Here is an 18177-nt window from a genome sequence, read left to right as displayed (position 1 = left end):
GATATTGTGGGGAGGGTTAGGGAGGGTCTCCCAAAGGAGGTGCTGTCCATAAAGGGACCATGTCTAAGGACCAGCAGTGAGAGGAAAATGTGTAGGCAACGTGGCTGGAACATCTAGATCCAAGCAGGTCCACCCGCCTCCACTGGTGGGGCGTGGGGGGGACTGCAGGATAGGCCTGGTTAGGTCAAGTTGGGGAACTTGCACTTTTTCCTGCAGGACCAACGTAAGGAGTTTCTGAAGGATTTTAGTGAATTCCTGCCAAGGTCAGATTTGCATTTCCCATAGTTCACCTGGGATGGCCTGTGCAGGGATTTGAGAGCCTAAGATTGGAGGCTGGACTAACAGTGCGTTGAAGTTCAAGGGAGAGAGAAGATCAGGGCTGCACAGATAGTTCAAGGAAGTATTTAGGAGATGCGGCTGTTTTGGCGAGTGGGGGTGAGGGAGAGGGGGCTGGAGGATGAGGGGGTGGGTGAGGTAGGAAAAGGGAGGAATCACAGTGGGAGCCTGACAAAAATTTGTTGATAGGATGGCTCTTGGTATCTAACTTCAGTGGATAGTGGTGCTGTTATCTGGGAGAAAATGGAAAGAGTTGTTTTGTTTTGTTTTGGGGGGGGATAATTGGATTATTTTAGAGATGTATTGAGATGTATATGAAACAGCTGCTTGAAGGTGCCCCTCAGGCAGTCGCTTTAGGAGGAGGAAGAGAGCAAAGGACTGGCGATCTGTCGGGAGGCCATAGAAATCTTGTGGGTGGGTGAGATTCTGCATAGTGGGTAAACTGGCCAGGACCCCCAAGTCAACAACGCTAAGCGCTGTCTGGGCGAAATTGCCCTCGTGGGGTGGCCAGCGGCCTGTTCACGACGGCAGGGGGCGCACTCGGACTGGGGGAACTTGGAGCAGGAGGCCGCTGGGGCTCCCGCAGCTCTGGGGTTGTGAGCCTGCCCCCGGAGCTTGCGAAAAGAGACCAAGCTGAATGTGGGGGAGACAGGGGGTTCTCCGAGGTCTAGCCGCTGCCTTCGATCCCACGACGCGGCCGGGCTGCTGAAACTTCAGAGCCCCGGCTACATCCCCCGCCAGGGCAGTTTCTCCCGGCAGCTCAGCCGATCAGGCCGGGAGCCCAGGGCGCTCTCGAAACCGCGCGCCCTCCGGGGGACTGACTTGTGCTCACTGTCCGCGGGAGTCACCCTGCAGAGAGGGCCCTTACCTGAAGGAGACGTCCAGGAAAAGACGGAAGTGGGGGGGGGGGGCGGCGCAGGACATCGGGTACCGCGGAGGGCAGGGACGTGAGGTCAGCCTCTGGATAGGGAACCAGATGAAACACTGTCCTGGGACAGGATGGACAATTCCCAAACTCTGCTCGGGGACAAGAGGCACCGTCCAGGGACTGGGCAGTTGGTACCCAGGAGAGGGGAGGGGGTGATGAATCAGGAAGAGCAGGGACGAGGTAGTTTACGCTGGACCGGACCCGGGATGGGGCAGACAGCACCTGGGTGGCGGCGCGGGGGGCAGGAGAGCGGAGAATGAGCACACGACGCGCGAGGCCGCGGGGACCGCAGCGGGGCGCCGGGAGGAGGCGCTGGGGGAAGGCGGCAGCGGAACGACACCGACGCCCGTGGGCGGCCAGAGCATCGGGCGTGGCGCCCAGGGCAGAGGGGGAGACTAAGTAGCGGACCCGAGGAGAGGCGAGTGCGGGAGCCCAGTTGGGTGCGCCCGGGGACCCGCGACGCAGCTGGAGAAGTGCAGACCCCGACGGGGCGCCGAGCTTGGGACCCAGCCCTGAGGCAGGGCTCTTGGGTGGGGCGATGGAGAGGCGATGGAGCAATGCCTCCGGGGGTTCCCGGCCGGGCTGTGACTCCAGTTGAAGGCGGCAGAGCCGAGGCGCGGCTCGCAGCGCCCCCAGGCCCCCCCAGCTCCCTTGTTTGTCTCCCAGTCCGGCAGGAACCGGCTTCTGCTCGCCGCCGGGCGGGCGGGTGGCTGCTGATTGGGCAACGCCTGTTTCCAGCTCCCACTCAGCCAATCAGCGAGTAGCAGTGTTTTCATCTTGGGGTCAGAATAAAAGGGCTGGAATAAAAGGGGGCAGAAAAGGCGCCGGGCGGGCCCGATACACACCAGTAGGAGTCGGGTGAGCTGGACCCGGGGGATCGGGGCCCCTGGCGAGGGTACGGGGGTCAGAAACTGCAGGAGAAGGGAAGTAGGTACAAAATGTGTGAATAAGAGGGGAAATAGACGGGACGGATGAGGAGCCGCCAGGAAAGAGATGACGAATAGAACTAGGAAGCTGGGGCATGGAAGGACGGGGGTCCGCTTCCATGGAAACGGGCTTATTGCCGAGGTAACGGCCGGGGAAGGGGGTCGCGCCGGTGGCTCGCGCCGCCGGTTTGAACCGGCTTCGCCTCTCCCATGCCCGGTTCGCGTGGCCGCAGCGCCTAGCGACCTACACATCGGCCAATGGGGGGGCAGTTCCTGTGCAGTCAGGCCAATGAGCGAGCCGGGGGCGGGCCGTTCCGGAGCTCTGTGAGCTGATTTTATGGTTGAAGGAACCAGTTCTGGGGAAGGGTCCCGAGTGCGGGCGGGAGAGTGCCTGTCAGGGTCCGAGGGAGTGGCAGCCCTCTGGTATGCCCCTGTCGAGGTGGCCCGGCCTCAAGCTGCATCCCCTGCCGGCCCCCAAGCTACGTCAGTCCCGCTGGTGGCCAGGACTAGTTCCAGGTCCCCGAGCATGCGTTAGTCCCTTCCTGCTTCTATGCCTCAGTTTACCTCTGAGTGAGCTTAGCAGGAGGTCTCCTATCCTGATCAGGACGGCTCTATAAGTATCCAAGGGAAGTCGTACGAGCAAGCCACGGATTCCGGGGGTGGCGCAGGGCCCGGGCGGGTCCTGGGGTTTGTTCGGTTCCCTGCGCGCACCTGCAGCGCGGGCCGCGGAGAGGAAGCACGCTCGGCTCTTAGCGGCGGCCGTCACTGGCGCCCGCACTGGCAGGGCAGGGCCCCGCGCTGACGCCAAGATCTGTGCGCAGGTGGCTGCAGAGCCGGACCCAGGCCCCGGCGCCGCGCCATGGCACCCACTCTGGCCACTGCCCATCGGCGCCGCTGGTGGATGGCCTGCACGGCCGTGCTGGAGAACCTCCTCTTCTCGGCAGTCCTCCTGGGCTGGGGCTCGCTGCTCATCATGCTCAAGTCGGAGGGCTTTTACTCCTACCTGTGTACTGAGCCAGGTGAGAGGGGCGCCTCGGGCTGGGGGTGGTTCTTGGAGTGGGGACTGTGGAAGGGCGCTGGATGGCAGTGAAGTATACCAGCCACACTGGCCCACTGCGCAGTACCCCCTCGTCAGCAAAAGGCCCATTTGATCCTCACCCAGCCCTGCTGAGTAGTATCTGTCATTGTTCCGGTTTATTGGATGAAGTAACTGAGGCTCAGGAGGTCTTTTGACTTGCCCAAGGTCACACAGCTGGTGACTGTAGTAGAGGTGAAATCCCCAAGTCCAAGTTTTTCTTTTCTATATATGAACATTGCCTGGCATATAGTAGGCCTTCAGTAAGCATGTTCTGGCCTCCTTCTAGAAGTATGTTCATTGTAAGAAAGAGGAACTCTTGATTCAGTGACTAGGGTGCAGCTGGGGAGAGGAAGTGGCTTCCTCTCCACCCCAAGGAAGGTTCATCTAGAATCTAGATGTTTTTCAGTCAGGCCGGTATGGAGTCTCATAAAGGCTTGCCGGATGCAACTTGTCTATTTTTGCTGCTTCATGATTCTCCAATGGACATTTTCTCCAACTGACTATGAGGACATCTCAGTGGCCTTCCATCCATGCTGCCCTAGATGCTAGGTCTGATTCCTTCCCTTTGTCACTCTATGGATGTTGCAGAACACAGGTTGAAGATCCTTGCCTACATGGAATCTACGCACACACACACACACACACACACACACACACACCACTGCCCCTCCCCATCTGAGGATCCTAATTGTCGCAGGTCAGTAGGTTCAGCCCAATAGTAGGGCTCCAGTATCTCCCACCCCCACCCCCACTGCCCAAGCCTTCTTAGGCCACCTTCATAGGAAACGTTTTCCCTCTGTCCTCTCCCTGCCCCCAGCAATCGGTATGTCACAGATGAACTCACAGCACCTTTGTCAGCCAGCCCCTGCCCAAGTCCCTTAGATGGACATAGTCCAGGCCTGACACACACACTCCCTCCCACCCCCAGATCACCACCACTGTGCCTTTTCTTACTAGAGTCCCTGCTTTGGAGGAAGAGAAAACTTTGGACCAGCTCATGCTGCCTGTGACCCCAGTGTAAAGTCCTCCCTGTTTCCCTTCTCTGATCCACCCAGGAGATTTCCAGTCTCCAGGGAAGCCTACCTGGAGAGGCTAAGAGCAGGAGAAAGGGAGGGGATGTGGAGGCTGTCTGGATAAGGGCAGAAAGCATATCATTTATAACCTTTAACCTCAAAAATATTTCCTAATAGCCTGAGGATTCTTGGCAGGCCTTTCCCCACATCAGCAAGAAATCTTGGGTGATGGGAGAGTCAGACCTTGTTCCTTGTATGAGCTTTCTGCTTTGCCCAAGAGATGTGGCGAGATTAATGACTCCTCTGGAAGGAGCAGGTTGGAGTGTTCAGCTTCTCCCTTCCCTTTCACTCTCCTCCTCTGGATCATAACCCTCTTTACCTTCCTCCCTGATGAACTTTCAGGCATAGGAGGGTTTAAAGAACATAAGAAAACATCACCATCCCTTAAAGACAAATCTCATTTTGTGCAGAATAGGGAACTGTTGTGGTCAGGTTTTTTGTGTGTGTGTGTGTGTTTTTTTTTTTTTTTCTTTTTAACCAACTGATTTTGGGGAAGCTTAGAGTCTAGGGTTTTTTTTTTTTTTTTTTTTGGTTTCTTTTTTATGTTTTCCCAGATTGTCCGCCAATTTTTTTTTTTTAATTTTATTGTATTGGTAGCCTTGGGGCTGCTCACATCATGCCTACCTCAATCTTGGTTTCTTCCTTCTTTTCAAGACGGTGGAGTGCCAGAGATTGGGCCAGGTTGTGCTGAGTTGGTGTTTTAGCCCCTGAGAGGCTTGATGGATCCCTCCTGTAACCCAAAGCGAAGGTGAAGGGTCAGGATTGTGGGTTGAACATCAACTTCTTATCCTGTGTCTTTGCTCCAGCCTCTGATTTTGGTTTTCCTGATTAGCCAGCAAACCCGCTGACCCAGCATCCTCAGTGGGAGGGCTGCTGATTCCACACAGTTTATCTCTCTGGCCTCCCTGCTCCTTGCTTCTTGGAGTCAGTGAAACCTGTTGTCTTTCAGGGCCAGAAATGTCCCTGCCTGACTGCAAGTGCCTGTTGGATTCAGGGTCAAGGTTTCTGCTTAGGCCTAACATATGGTGGCTTAGTTACAGAGAGGCAGTTAGGTTGTTTAATGAATTTACTGGAGTATACTTATAAAAAGTCTATCAACCTATAGCTGACTGTGATGCAAATTTGTCAGTTTTTTTGGTGCTTTGGGGACTGATGTTTTGGTTAGTTTTCTAAACAATCTTGAAAAGGTCATCCTTCTTGGGACTTAGGCCAAAATCTGGCCACAGATACAGTGTGGAGTTCCGGCTTGATGATGTGGGAGAAGGAAGGAAACAGCCCGTTTCTCTGTTACTCCTCAGCTGATTTTGTCCTGCTCCTGGACAGTTGGGAGAGGTGACGAGGCTGGGTCTGGGCATTCAATGGTCTTTGCATGATATATACCAGGTGGTGGCTGCTGGAAGCCTCCGCAGTCTTCCCCTACCCCCCTCCAGAAGCCCTGGTATGGACAGGAATCAGACTGGATTCCCAGCCCGGAGGGAGCAGGGCTTTCCCAGTGATGCATCATTTTGGCCTCAGGGATGGCTGCTCTGACCACCCATGGCTGACCTCTTCCTTCTTTCTCCCTGTTGTCCAGCGGCTCGCTTTCACAGCGTCCGCTGAGAGAGGGTGGTAGTATCTGTGGATATTTAACCTCTTCTTTCCTCAAATCCACACATTCAGGAATCACTTGAGGTGCTGAGCAGGGGGTGCAGAGCCAGCCTGCTCTCAGGGGCCCTCTACTCTGCCAGCATTCATGAAGTGACCACGCGCAGACAAATACAATTCCAAGAGGGGCCAGGGCTTGACAGGGAGTGTGGTGCCAAGAGCTAGAACAAAGTGGGGAGCTGCTCCGACGGGGCCGGGGGGCCTCTCTGAGGTTTAGGCAGAAGACTGAATGGCGAAGAAGGTGGTCAAGAGAAGAGAGGGGTGAACGGCATGGTGGGAGACAGGAGAGGAGACCATGGTGGCTGGAGCACAGCAAGAAGGGACGGGCCTGGCAGGAGGTGACAGGAAAGGCGGTAAGGGCCCACGTGGGGGATTAGAGGAAGCCCTGGAGACAGGAGGGGGCCATGTTCAGAGTTACCCATTGGAGAGACCATTATGAATTGTAGAGGTCTTGCCCCATACTGGGGCGGGGGGGGGGGCTATGAAGGTGGGTGGGGGGCGGCCTCCACCCCGAGGAAGTCTCAGTTCAGCCATAGTCATGTAGCCGGCATAGTTACTCTGCTTATGGGGGTTGGGGTGTTGGGTGGTCAGCGGGAAGGTGGCCCCTGAAAGGGAAGAGGGGCTGCTGTCACCTGGGAGGCAGGCCAGGCCTGGTCCCACCTAGGTGGGCTAAGACTGCAGATGTGGATGGGAGACATTTGCCACTGCTTCCTGCCCCTCCCTTTGTATGGTCTCTTCCCACACCCAAAGGCCAGTTTATGGCTTTTGAAAGTCCACCTTTCACTTTTGTTGCTGAGGGTATGCCTTTTCAGCTCTCTCCCCATCCCCCACCTCGCCCCAACAGTTTATTTTGAATTAAAAAAAAAAAATTGTAGCTCTGGGTAAGAGGGTCTGCAGGCCTGTGCCCACGGCCTTGGGATGTGTCACAGAGAGGGGCTGGTGTCCTCAGCCCAAAGCTGGTGTCCTCAGCTTTCCCCAACCCCACCTATTCCGCCTGCCTTTTTCACATTTCGTGACCTAATTTCCCTCCCCCACAACTGTTGGCCTTTCTTGGCTCTGGATGTCCCATAAAGGTCCTGCTCAGCTTGGCTTCCAGGGACCTTGTGGGGAGTCTTGGGGCAGTCCTGTTTTCACTGGGCGCATGATGTTGAGAGCATGTCGCACATGATGTGTGACAGCCTCTGGCGCTCTCCATTCTCAGCATTTCTTTCCGAGACACAACAGGCAGGTGTCCAGTGTCAGTACAGCCCCGAGGTTGAGCCTGAGCCGTGGAGCCGGGCAGCCTGGATCCGAGTCCCCACTTTCCCATCTCCCTGCTGTGAGACCTCGGGCAAGAGATGTCTGTGCGCTGAACCTCCCCATGTCCTCGTGCGGAAAGCTGGGGTGCGGCGAACAAGTTTAGCGTTGAACACGATGGCCCGCACCCACCAGGCCCTCTGTAAAGGGAAGCTGCCGCCGCTGTGGCTGTGACGAGCAGGGAGGCCCTGACCCACCAGGCTGGGACAGCCCTTTGCCACTGTCCTGCCTCTTGTTTGGTCTGTGTCCGAGGCTGACCTCTCACCCACATCTCCCCCGCTGGACTGAGATGCTGCTTCCTGTTGCCGGATAGACTAAGGATTTGAGAGAGGCAGGAGATCCTGAGGCAGGGACCGTGAACAGGGTGGTGGTGGGGGGCCCTAGACCCTGGGGGAGGGGGTGCTCAGTAAGCAGCCAGTCAGAGAAGGGGGGCTGACCAGGAATTTAAAGCGGCCTCCAGCCAGGTGGCTCATGCTTGCTCCCTCCAGCATCATCAGGCCAGCTCTTCTGGAAGTTCCTTATGACCTTTTTTTCCCTCGGGGTGGAGGGGAGCCCCATCTCTGACCTGGGAGGCTCAGGGCAGCCTGAGTAGGGTTCTAGTACCCTCTCTCCTCCCTTGCCTCCTCTCTGCAGATTTCGTATGTGAGTCCCCTATGAGGGGGGCCCACCAGTGCAGGCATTGTTCTCTCCTCCCTGCTCTCAGTCTGCCCCTAATCAGCCTTATTCCTGTTCTCGACCCGCTCTGGCCATACCAGTCCCTCGCCTGACTCTAGTTTCACCTTCTCTGGCTGGGCTGGCCTGGGCTTACCTGGCTGCCCACTGCGGAGGCACCTGTTTAATAAACAGGTACAGGTGAGGAACAGGGAAGCGAGGGCCGGGTGAGGGCTGAGCTCTTGGCTGGGAGCAGAGGGTCACCCCGGGTCTGTTTGTGTCTCTCCTGGCCCACGGAGGCCCAGGTGGAGGCAGCCTGGGTGTGACTGTGTTTTGGCATCTGCTGGGTCTGTGATTATTCATGTGAGCTGTTTATTGCCAACAAAGCTTCTGGGCACACCAAAGGTTTACTTCCCTCCAGGAGCCAGGGACGGTGGCAAGGCTGCTCGCTTTTCTCTCCCCTCCCTCCTCCCTCAGGGTCATCTGTTGCTGGAAATCAGTGTCTAGAGACCAGAAGGCATAGGGTCAGGTGGCCTTGTTGGCAGGGATTTGTTTAAGGAGACGGGGCTGGTGGCCTAAAGCGTAAGGTCCCTGTTCTCTGTGGGTCGTGGATCCAGATGTCCTTCCTCTACCCTGACCTCTCTCCCGAGGAGCCCAGATATCTCAACTATTTAGGACGTTTCTACCCCATCCTCACCTCCAGCAAATCAGGGAGACTGCCTTGGGTACACTGCCCTGGAATTTTGTCTTTTCTCTCTTGAAGAGTAAAATCATGGATTTGGGGAACCAGCAGTAGCTACTTTCTGGGGAAATTGGGGTGTCGTGGGGCACGGTGGTGCCTGTACTCAGAGACAGTGCTACCCTCCAGCTCCAGCTCCCAGCTTGCAGCAGGAAGGTCCCTGCAGCACTCCTGGCCCTGTGCTACCTCACACCCCTCTGTGCACCAGCTGGGCCTGACGCCCCCCCCCCCCCCGTGTGACCACAGTCAGGTCCCTGCGCCCTCCCGACCATGCCAGTGATGCAGGGCCCTGGGGTGTCCTCTCCACCCGCCTGCTCAGTCACCTCGGTGCTGGTTTGCTGATATCTGCCTGCCAGCCTGGAAGTTGCTGCGTGGAGACGCTGTCCCCTCACATCTGAGCCCGCTCCTGTTCCTGCTGGCAGAGCTGACGTCTGAGACCAGCTCTGACCTGGGAAGTGGCTCTGCTTTTCCAGAAGCTGCCCCGCGGTGACCGAGCCACACAGACATGCAACAAAGGCAGTGTGGGGGCAGTTCTGAGCTGGATCCTGGACTCAGAGGCTCCTGCTTGCCACGTGGTTTGGAAAGGAAGAGGGGAAACCTGGCCTGTTAGGTTGGGTTTCCAGGGCTTCAGGTGGTTAACCTTGTGGTTCTACTCTCCTTAAATCCCCGCTGTCTTCAGCTTGGTTCTACACGAACTGCTTCCTCTCCTCTCTCTTCCTCCGTTTGGCCTTTATGATCTAGTCCTTTGTTTTCATTCTGTCAGTAAACAACTGGTGTGCACCAGGGCCCAGACGAGGTGCTGGGGACACAGGTGACTAGGTCACAGCAGCTCCCGGGAGACATCTGCTCCCTGCTACCACACACACTGCGTAGAGACTTCTCCCAGGTACTGCTTCTGGCTCTGCTGCCAGCCGATTGCATCATTATCTCCATCCTGAACCTTCAACAATAGTATAGTAATAATGACTTCCAGCGATCATTTACTGAGTCCTTTCTGCATCTGTATGACAGCTAGAGTGTTGTCTGGATTGTCTTTTCCCCCTAACTCTAGGAGCTAGATGCTGTTACATTGTGCCCATTTTACAGATAAGGAAACTAAGACAGAGAGATTAAGCCACGTCTCCAAAGTTACACAGGTAGGAAGTGGAGGAACCAAAACTGGAACCCAGAGGCCGGGCCGTGCCCACACCCTCCATCAGCATGCTTCCCGCAGCGCTTCCTGGTCAGAGGTCAGCACGTGGAATGAGTCGCCCCTGTCATCCTTTTCATTGACCTTGGGGCAGCCCTTGGAGGCCTGGGCAGGCCCTTCACAGACCTTCGCTTTACAGCCCTAGTGTCAAAGGACTGCAGTCCAGAGGTACGCAGTTATCTGAAGAAAAGTATTTCCCTGACAGATCGCAGTGTGACCGCACATCTAATCAGAGGCTGAGCCTGCTTCTGCAGGATTAGTCAGCATCTCTCAACCAGCAGTCCCAGGGAGGAGAGAGGCCCTCAGTCTGTTCCCAGCATCTCCTCGCCCTCCCGCCCTCAGCTGCCGCAGCACTTTTTCCTCTCCCTTTTCGTTGTCTTGGTGCCGGATGGACTTTGAAGGGGCCATTAGGGGTGGGGATTGCAGCACAGGTGTGCCTGACCTACCAGGCTCCTAGGGCTCTGGGCGTGGCTGCAGGGGACAATAACGCTGTGACCCAGGCAGGGAAAATGACAGTGCAACTCAATAAGTGAAAGCAAACGATGTTGGACTGTTAAATAGGAAAAGAAAACGCTTTCCAAAAGGGGCTCTAAGGCACGGTGTGTGTGTGGTCGATGCCGGGGAGTACAGGGGAAGAGGGCGGCCCCTGACCTATTTGAGAAGTCGGGTGTATTTACCGGTAAAGGAACCCCACTCGCTCTTCCCCACACTAACTGAGGAGAACCAGGGCATTGCGGGGGGATCAGCAGCTTGTCCTCCCCCAGGGGACCTAGGGGCTGCCTCATACTGACTGTCTTCTATTTCCACGGACAAAGCTGCTGGGAAGGTTCTAGCCCCCCAGCCTGGCTGGGCTCTGAGGCCTATTATTCCAGGCCATGGTTACCCTAGAAAGGGAATTCCCAACCTGGGGCTCAAGGGATGCCTGAAGCCCATGAAATTGCGGCCAAGACTTTATGTGCGGTGACTGGGGAGCAGGAGCACAGCTTTCTTTATTGGATTCTCCAAGACGTTTGTGACCCCCACTAAAGCGAAGAGCCTTGCCACTCCATGGGGCTTGAGCGAGATGGACGTCAGTCCCACTGTGGAGTAGTGTGAGCCCTGGAGGGGCCTAGAGCCTGCCCTAGCATTCCCAGCGGGGTACCTCTCTGTGATCTCTGGGAATCCCTGCCATGCTCTGTGGTCAGATTTTTGGTCAGATTTCCCTCCCGCTTCACACAGAGAATGTCACCAACGGCACAGTGGGGAGCACAGCAGAGCCGGAACACGAGAAGGTGAGCTGGATGAATGGCTGGCTCAGCTGCCAGGCCCAGGACGAGATGCTGAACTTGGCCTTCACCGTGGGCTCCTTCCTACTCAGTGCCATCACCTTGCCCCTAGGCATCGTCATGGACAAGTATGGTCCAAGGAAGCTGCGGCTGCTGGGCAGGTCAGTGTGGGTTCCCTGGGGACAGGGGGTGGGTGGCTGGACCCTGGGATGAGTCTGCACCATAAGGAAACTTGGCACCTGCTATCGGATTGGAGGTCCCCAAATGCCTGCCCAGAGTGGGATTCCTAGCCCATGTGACACTAAGTCAGTAGGTTCTGGATTCTCTCAAGGTGCCAGCACTGTATCAAATCACAGGACTTCAGACCCGGGCTGGGGAGTCTGGAGTTGCTTGTCATTAAGAATATTGATTTCCAAAGTCTTCTTGACCTTACATCTGCATCAGAAAAAAATATTTTGAACACATACCTCTAATATAACACATGGAATTATAAGTTATAAATGTACATACCATTCTTAATGTGTCATGTGCTTTATAATACAAACTAAAAATATAAGGTAAAATAAATGAGATTATGACACTATAAAATAGAAGTCCTAAAAAAATAAAAAAGTCCTAATAGTTCCCCTACCCCTGGTCCCCTAGTGGACCATCATTTATACCCCCTGGGGTGTGTGTTTGGTCTGTAAAGCTGTAGTCTGCCAGATTCGGGGTCAGTTCACCAAGCTACTCAGGCCAGGGTCGCCACAACCCAGTTCCCGTCGGAAATCAGCATCTTGCAGGGCAGAGGTTTGCAATGAGCAAGACTTGTGACTAAGAAGGGAAAGGTGGTATGAGTTGTATTCTGTCTCTAGAGCCAAAGAGGCCTTTGTCCCAGGGCAAAGCCTAGTGAGGGTGTGTGTGGGAGCAGCCACTCATCTCCCCTATGCCCAGGGGGCCTCCGTACACCCCCGGGCTGAGTGGGCACAGAACCCCGAGGAAGGACTTGCTATCCCCTCTCATTTCAGAGCCTTGGTTCTCTCCCGTCTGAGGGTGAGAGGGTCCGTGCAGTGTAGTGCATACAAGCTTTCGCTTTGGGGTTTAAATTCCTCCTGAACTACTTACCAGGTCCAAGCCAGGTGTCCTTGGAGAAATTAATTAATCTTTTTGAGTTTTATTTTCCTCGTCAGAAAAATGAGACCAATTATATTCCTCAACGTTACTAAATTAAATGAGATAATGTATGTAAACCTCAAAGTATGGTTGATGCATAGCAAATACCCCAAATAATAGCAACAACAACAATAATAAATAATGTACTATTTCTACTTGGTTTTAGTGCGTGCTTTGCCGTCTCCTGCTTGCTGATTGCATATGGAGCAAGCAACCCCAACTGTGAGTACCCTTTTCCTCCACCTTTTGTCCGGGGCTGGGGAGAGGTTGCCCAGAGGTAACCCCAGGCCCACCTGCTCTGGGACAGCTGTACAGGGCCTGGTGTTCACTGACCAAACTGACCAAGTTAAAGAGGAACCTGTCAGGCCTTTACCCAGTTAACTGTCTCAAACGGGTGGCTGGGTAAGAGAGCAGTCACCCCAGACAGAAGTCCCAGAGATGCTCCCAGGGTGCGTGAAACTCCTCTTTCATTGCTCGGTCGAGGCAATCCCTGATGGCCTCGTTGGTACAGACGTGAGAGATGATTTCTTCAGGGCCGTGGTTCTTGGTGAGGATGGAGGCCATGAGCTGAGTCCTTGCACGGGCCGCCCAGGTCAGTACTTTAAAGATGGCCTCAAAGCCGCCTGATTTCTTTCTCTAGTTCTAACCCTGCTCAGGGTGAGCCATTGCCTCAAGGACTGTAAGAGCCAACACCCAAATGGGACCTTTCTCCAAAATCTTGGCCAAGCTCATCTTTGGGGGCCTACATTTTTTATTTTCACAAAGTAGCTTCTTTAGGCCTCTCACTTGCCATTAAGTTGGTGGAGAAGGAGGAAGGAGGATGAGGATGTACCTTTCGGAGTCCAAGCTCCAAGAAATAGGCAAGAGGAGGATGGGGAGAAGAGTCTCCAACTCCCCGGGTGGCAGGCACCAAGTCCCAGTGACTTACCGTTCATTCAGCCAGCTCCAGGCAGGGACCAGGCCTTGGCGTCCCTGGGGCTCAGCTGTGGTCCTCCCTTACGAGCTTCCTCTTCCCCTGCAGCGCTCTCCGTGCTCATCTTCATCTCCCTTTCTCTGAATGGCTTTGGAGGGATGTGCATGACCTTCACTTCATTAACCGTAAGTGTCAATTTTAAAGCACTCCTCTGTTCAGTAATCTACTTGTGGATTTGGGTCAGCTTTTATTGTTTTCAATTTCCTTGCCCTCCATTCAGCAGAGGGGCTGTTGGTAGAGTTGTCTGACCAGTCTCTTAAGCTGAGGTCCTGCCGGCCGTGGAGCAGGGTTCTCAGAGCTGACCTGTAAGGCTCGGGCGCTGCGGGGGTCAGCGCTCCAGTCACGTGCCTAGGGGAGACACGGGTAGGGAGAAAGAAGCTGGCATCTACTTTTCTTTCCTCTTATTTTCTCTGGTAGCCATCACCAGGGTCTCCAGGAGCCCTAGTTAACAGCACAGCCTTAAAAACAGAGCTTCTTTGGCATTGCCCTGGCCTCTCATTTTTGGCTTTGTCCAGAGCTGAGTGGTGGAGAACTCAGAGGAGGATGAGTGCTGCCTCTCTTCTTGGTTTTCTAAATGCCAGGCCCAGGCAGCCCTCCCGAAGAGGAAGCTGCTGTCTTGGGGTGCTGGGGATGAGCAACCCGATGCCAGAAGGTGTACTTTCTCACAAGTGGGGAGGCTGTAGGACGGTGAGTGTGGAAAGTAAGAAAGCCAAAGACAGTCAAAAAAGTGCCAGCCCAGAGGGAAGGAGTTCTCCGCAGCCTCATTTGGTGGGGCAAAGGTGCCATTCCAAGCTCAGCATCAGGAAAGAAATCAGAATTTCTTCAGAGATATTTATATCTAGCAGAGAAGTCTGGCCTGACTGTTTCCCTGTGGAAAAGTTTTTATGACACAAAACTGACCATTCCTTTTTTTTCCCTAACACTTTTTATTGTGAAGTACAACATATATACATATATAAGTGATAAATTCCAAAGTACATTCTGACAAACAGTTTTAGAACAAATTTCAAAGTTTGGTATGGATTACAGTGTCACCATTTCAGGTATTTCCTTCTAGCTGCTCTAAAATACTGGGGACTAAAAAGAAATATTAATATAATGATTCAGCAGTCACAATCATTTGTTAAATCCTGTCATCTCTATTACAACTCCTCCTTCTCCTTTTTCTTTGATCCTTCTCCCACACTTCTTATATCTTCATGTTGAAAAGGGGTGTCAGCATTATGGGATGGGGGATGCAACTGGTTGATGGTCTTGGAGAGACTGGTAACTCTGGGTTTCAGGACTTATCTGGTCTAGGAAACATCTGGAGGTCTTGGGTTTCTGAAAACTAAACTGAGTGAGTGAAACTTTTATAGAGCCCTGGGTATTCTGTAGGATTGCAGAAATACTGTTGGTTGGGGCTTGGCGTACCATGGCATTTAGCAATATCTAACTGATGTTTGCATTAAGAGTAGCCTCTTGACTCTATTTGAAATCTCTTAGCTATTGATACTTTATTTTGTTACATTTCTTTTCCTACTTTTGGTCAGGTAGGCATTGTCGATCCCACAGTGCCAGGCCAGGCTCATCCCTAGACGTCATTTCCCACAGAGTGAGGAGGGTAATGATTTTACTTGAAGAATTTGGCTTAGAGAGAGAGAAGCCACATCTGAGCAACAAAAGAGGTTTCCTAAAAGTAACTCTTAGATATTATTATTGGTAGGCTTAGGGTCTCCGTTACGGAAATAAGTTTCATAAGAGCAAGACTCAATGTCAGGGACTTGGCCTATTAACTTGGAGCCTATTGATGTTTGAGAGAGTATCAGGGATTTTCCAGGTGGGAAAGTTTAATAGTTCCTTATTTTTCTCCAGTCCCTCAAGGGACTTTGCTAACAGTTTTTAATTATCTGCCCGACATACTCTGGAATGTTTCTGGGTTGTACAGTAAGCTATACAGAATTGCAAGAGCTCAGTCCCAGTTCTAGGCTCCATGTGTTTAGGTTAGTGGAACTGATCAGACAGGTTAAGTTAGATTGTGTGCTGTAGAAATTTTAGGTTTTGGACAAAACAGACCTCCCTTTCTTTGGTCTCATACAGGAGGTGAAGTTCTAAAATACAGACAATAGCATCCTTTACCCTATATTCTGATTTACCTTGGTCCCAACCAGATTGGCTTCGTTCTTGCCTCTAATTGAAGCCTGATCTCTTTTTTGGCTTCTTTAGCAGTTGCTGTATGTAGAAATACTGACTTTTAGAGCTGCAGAACTCTACCTCCGAGACATAGTACTCGTCATTACTTTTTATGGTATACCCTGGTTTCCGATTTCCCTTCCCACGAGTAGGTCAGAAGTTCTGGGGCTGTTGGGAGGCCCGTATTTGGTTTTGGGGGAGCCCTGGGGACTTCTGATCTTGTCAGGAGTTCAGTGAAGTGGTGGCATCTCTGTGTGCCAGACGCCAGGTCGGGCCCAGTGTCTTTGCTGTTCACCCTTCCTCAGCTTTTGCCTCGCCAGCTTTATTCCGGCAGCAAGGATTAATGGTCTCTGTCTAGATCCATGGAAATGGAAAGTTCACTGAAATTTGGGTTAGGAGGGAAACCAAGGCACAGGGCTGTGTGTATGGAGGATTCAAGGAGTGGGTGGCCCACAGATCAGGGAACTCGGGCGGGGTGAGAGAGGCTTACTTCCTAACCTTGTGCGTTTTGATTTTTTTTTTAACCAGGTTAATTTTTTTTTAATTGATATATTCCCCACTCTCAAATTCCCAGGCATTATGAATGTCGGAACTGAGAAATATGTTGGAACTGTCAAGAGTATACAAATGCGGGCCACGGTGGCTCAGCAGGCAGAGTTCTCGGGTTCGTTTCCCGGTGGCTGCCCATGTGAAAAAGACAAAAAATCCTGGCACTACTGTCATCATTTTCACACATGCTTATATCATGGCAGTTTGGAATTTCAGAAAGAAATGGTCCTTGAAGTCGAGGAGATTATCCTCTGAAATGCAGAAAGATGTATAAGACAAACGGACAAAAACTACTACGTCATTAACCCCTTCTCATGGGTCCCCTTTAAGAAGACCTTTAAAATGAGCTCTATAGCTGTCCAAGACACTTTCAGGTGAAGCTGATAGGCCCATAAGGATTCTTTTTCATGTTTATGTTTTTATGATTTTAGCAGACATGTTTTTATTTTTAAAATTGTCAATAGTTCGGGAATATAAATCTAGAATGTAGAATTCTATATCTCTACCTTCATATAACCACTGTCAATAGTTTGTAGTCTATATCTCATCCTTTTTTATCTCTGTATACCAATGCTATTCTTTTTTTTTAAGTCCTGTTAATACTTGCCTTTTTCACTTAACCATTGCCTCTTTGTATCTTTTCCTGACAGTATTTAGAGATCTACCTCGTTTTTATTTTAAAGGTTAGAGTATATGCCAGAGTTTTAAACAGTTCCATACATTTCTATTATATAGATGTACCCTTATTTATTTATATATTAATATTTTTATTGATAAAGCTTCACACCATACATTCCATACATGGTGTACAATGGCTAACAATATGATCACATAGCTGTGTATTAATCACCATGATCATTTTTTGAACAGTTGCATCACTCTAGAAAAAGAAATAAGAAATAGAAAAAATTCATACATACCATACCCCTCACTCCTCCCTCTCATTGACTACTAGTATTTCCATCTATCCATCTTTATCTCCCCTATTATATATTTATTTATCCATATTTTTTTACTCATCTGTCCATGCTGTAGATAAAAGGAGCCTCAGACACAGGGTTTTCACAATCACACAGTTACATTGTAAAAGTTATATCTTTATACAATCATCTTCAAGAATCAAGGCTACTGGAACACAGCAACAGTTTCAAGTACTTCCCTCCACCCACTCCAATACACCATAAACTAAAAAGGGATATCTATATAATGCATAAGAATAACCTCCAGGATAACCTCCCAGCTCTATTTGAAATCTCTCAACCTCTGAAACTTTATTTTGTCTCATTTCTCTCTTCCCCCTTTTGTCAAAAAGGCTTTCTCAATCCTCTGATACCAGGTTCCATCTTATCCTGGGATTTTTGTCCCATATTGCCAAGGAGATTTACACCCCTGGAAGTCATGTCCCACGTAGGAGGGAGGGCAGTGAGTTCACCTGCCGAGTCAGCTTAGAGAGAGAGGCCACATCTGAGCAACCAAAGAGGTTCTCTTGGGGGTGATTCTTAGGCCTAATTTTACATAGGCTTATCCTATCCTTTGCAGGAATAAGTTTCATAGGGGTGAACTATAGGATAAGGGCTCCACCTATTGATTTAGTTGTCTCCACTGCTTGCAAGAATATCAGAAATTCTCCAAATGCGCAAGTTGAAAATTTCTTCCTTTCTCCCCAGTACCCCAAGGGAACTTTGCAAATACATCTTTATTCATCGCCCAAATTACTCTGGGATATATCAGGGCATCACACTAACCTGGACAAGCCAGCAAAATCTCACACCATATATTTATGGTGTTCAGCTAAATCGACCATACAAGTTAAATTAGGAAATTTAAACATTTCTTGTATGGTGTACCCTAATTTATTTAACCAGTTCATGGCTGATGGACATTTGGATTGGTTCCCAGTTTTTCCGCTTTATGAATGCTACTGAAATGAATATCCCTGTCCATATATTTCTATAAACTAAATTCCTGGCAGTAGATTTGCTGGGCTACAGGATCAGCACTCTTAAAATTTTAATATATACTGTCAAATTGCCTTTCAGAAAAGGTTGCATATTGACTCAATCCTACTGGCAGGTATGAGAGTGCCTTTTTGTCCATACTCCCTCTAATATGATACCATCAATCTTTTTCAACATTCGTCAGCCTGATGAAAAAAGACACACCATGATTTTTTGTATTCCTTTAACTGTTAGTGAGCTGGAACATC

General features: G+C 51.5%; 1 protein-coding gene across 2 annotated transcripts in view; it reads left to right on the top strand.

The window, feature by feature from the left end:
* Positions 1 to 2065: 2065 nt before the first annotated feature.
* SLC43A2 (solute carrier family 43 member 2) overlaps positions 2066 to 18177 on the top strand; it is a 43137-nt gene continuing 27025 nt past the window's right edge. Inside the window, exons 1-5 of one of the 2 annotated variants that reach the window (XM_077165480.1) lie at positions 2066 to 2122; positions 3012 to 3209; positions 11079 to 11286; positions 12444 to 12499; positions 13299 to 13375. In XM_077165480.1, the coding sequence (XP_077021595.1) occupies positions 3050 to 3209; positions 11079 to 11286; positions 12444 to 12499; positions 13299 to 13375 (501 nt within the window). In that variant the 5' untranslated portion in view covers positions 2066 to 2122; positions 3012 to 3049. Of the gene's footprint in view, positions 2160 to 3011; positions 3210 to 11078; positions 11287 to 12443; positions 12500 to 13298; positions 13376 to 18177 lie in introns of both variants that reach the window. The other variant, XM_077165481.1, reaches the window with a different exon arrangement.

This window comes from Tamandua tetradactyla, chromosome 6, assembly GCF_023851605.1.
Source record: "Tamandua tetradactyla isolate mTamTet1 chromosome 6, mTamTet1.pri, whole genome shotgun sequence".
Classification (NCBI taxonomy): Eukaryota; Metazoa; Chordata; class Mammalia; order Pilosa; family Myrmecophagidae; genus Tamandua; species Tamandua tetradactyla.
The sequence above is the reverse complement of the archived record's forward strand: the minus strand, read 5'-3'. Positions and strand labels throughout refer to the sequence as shown.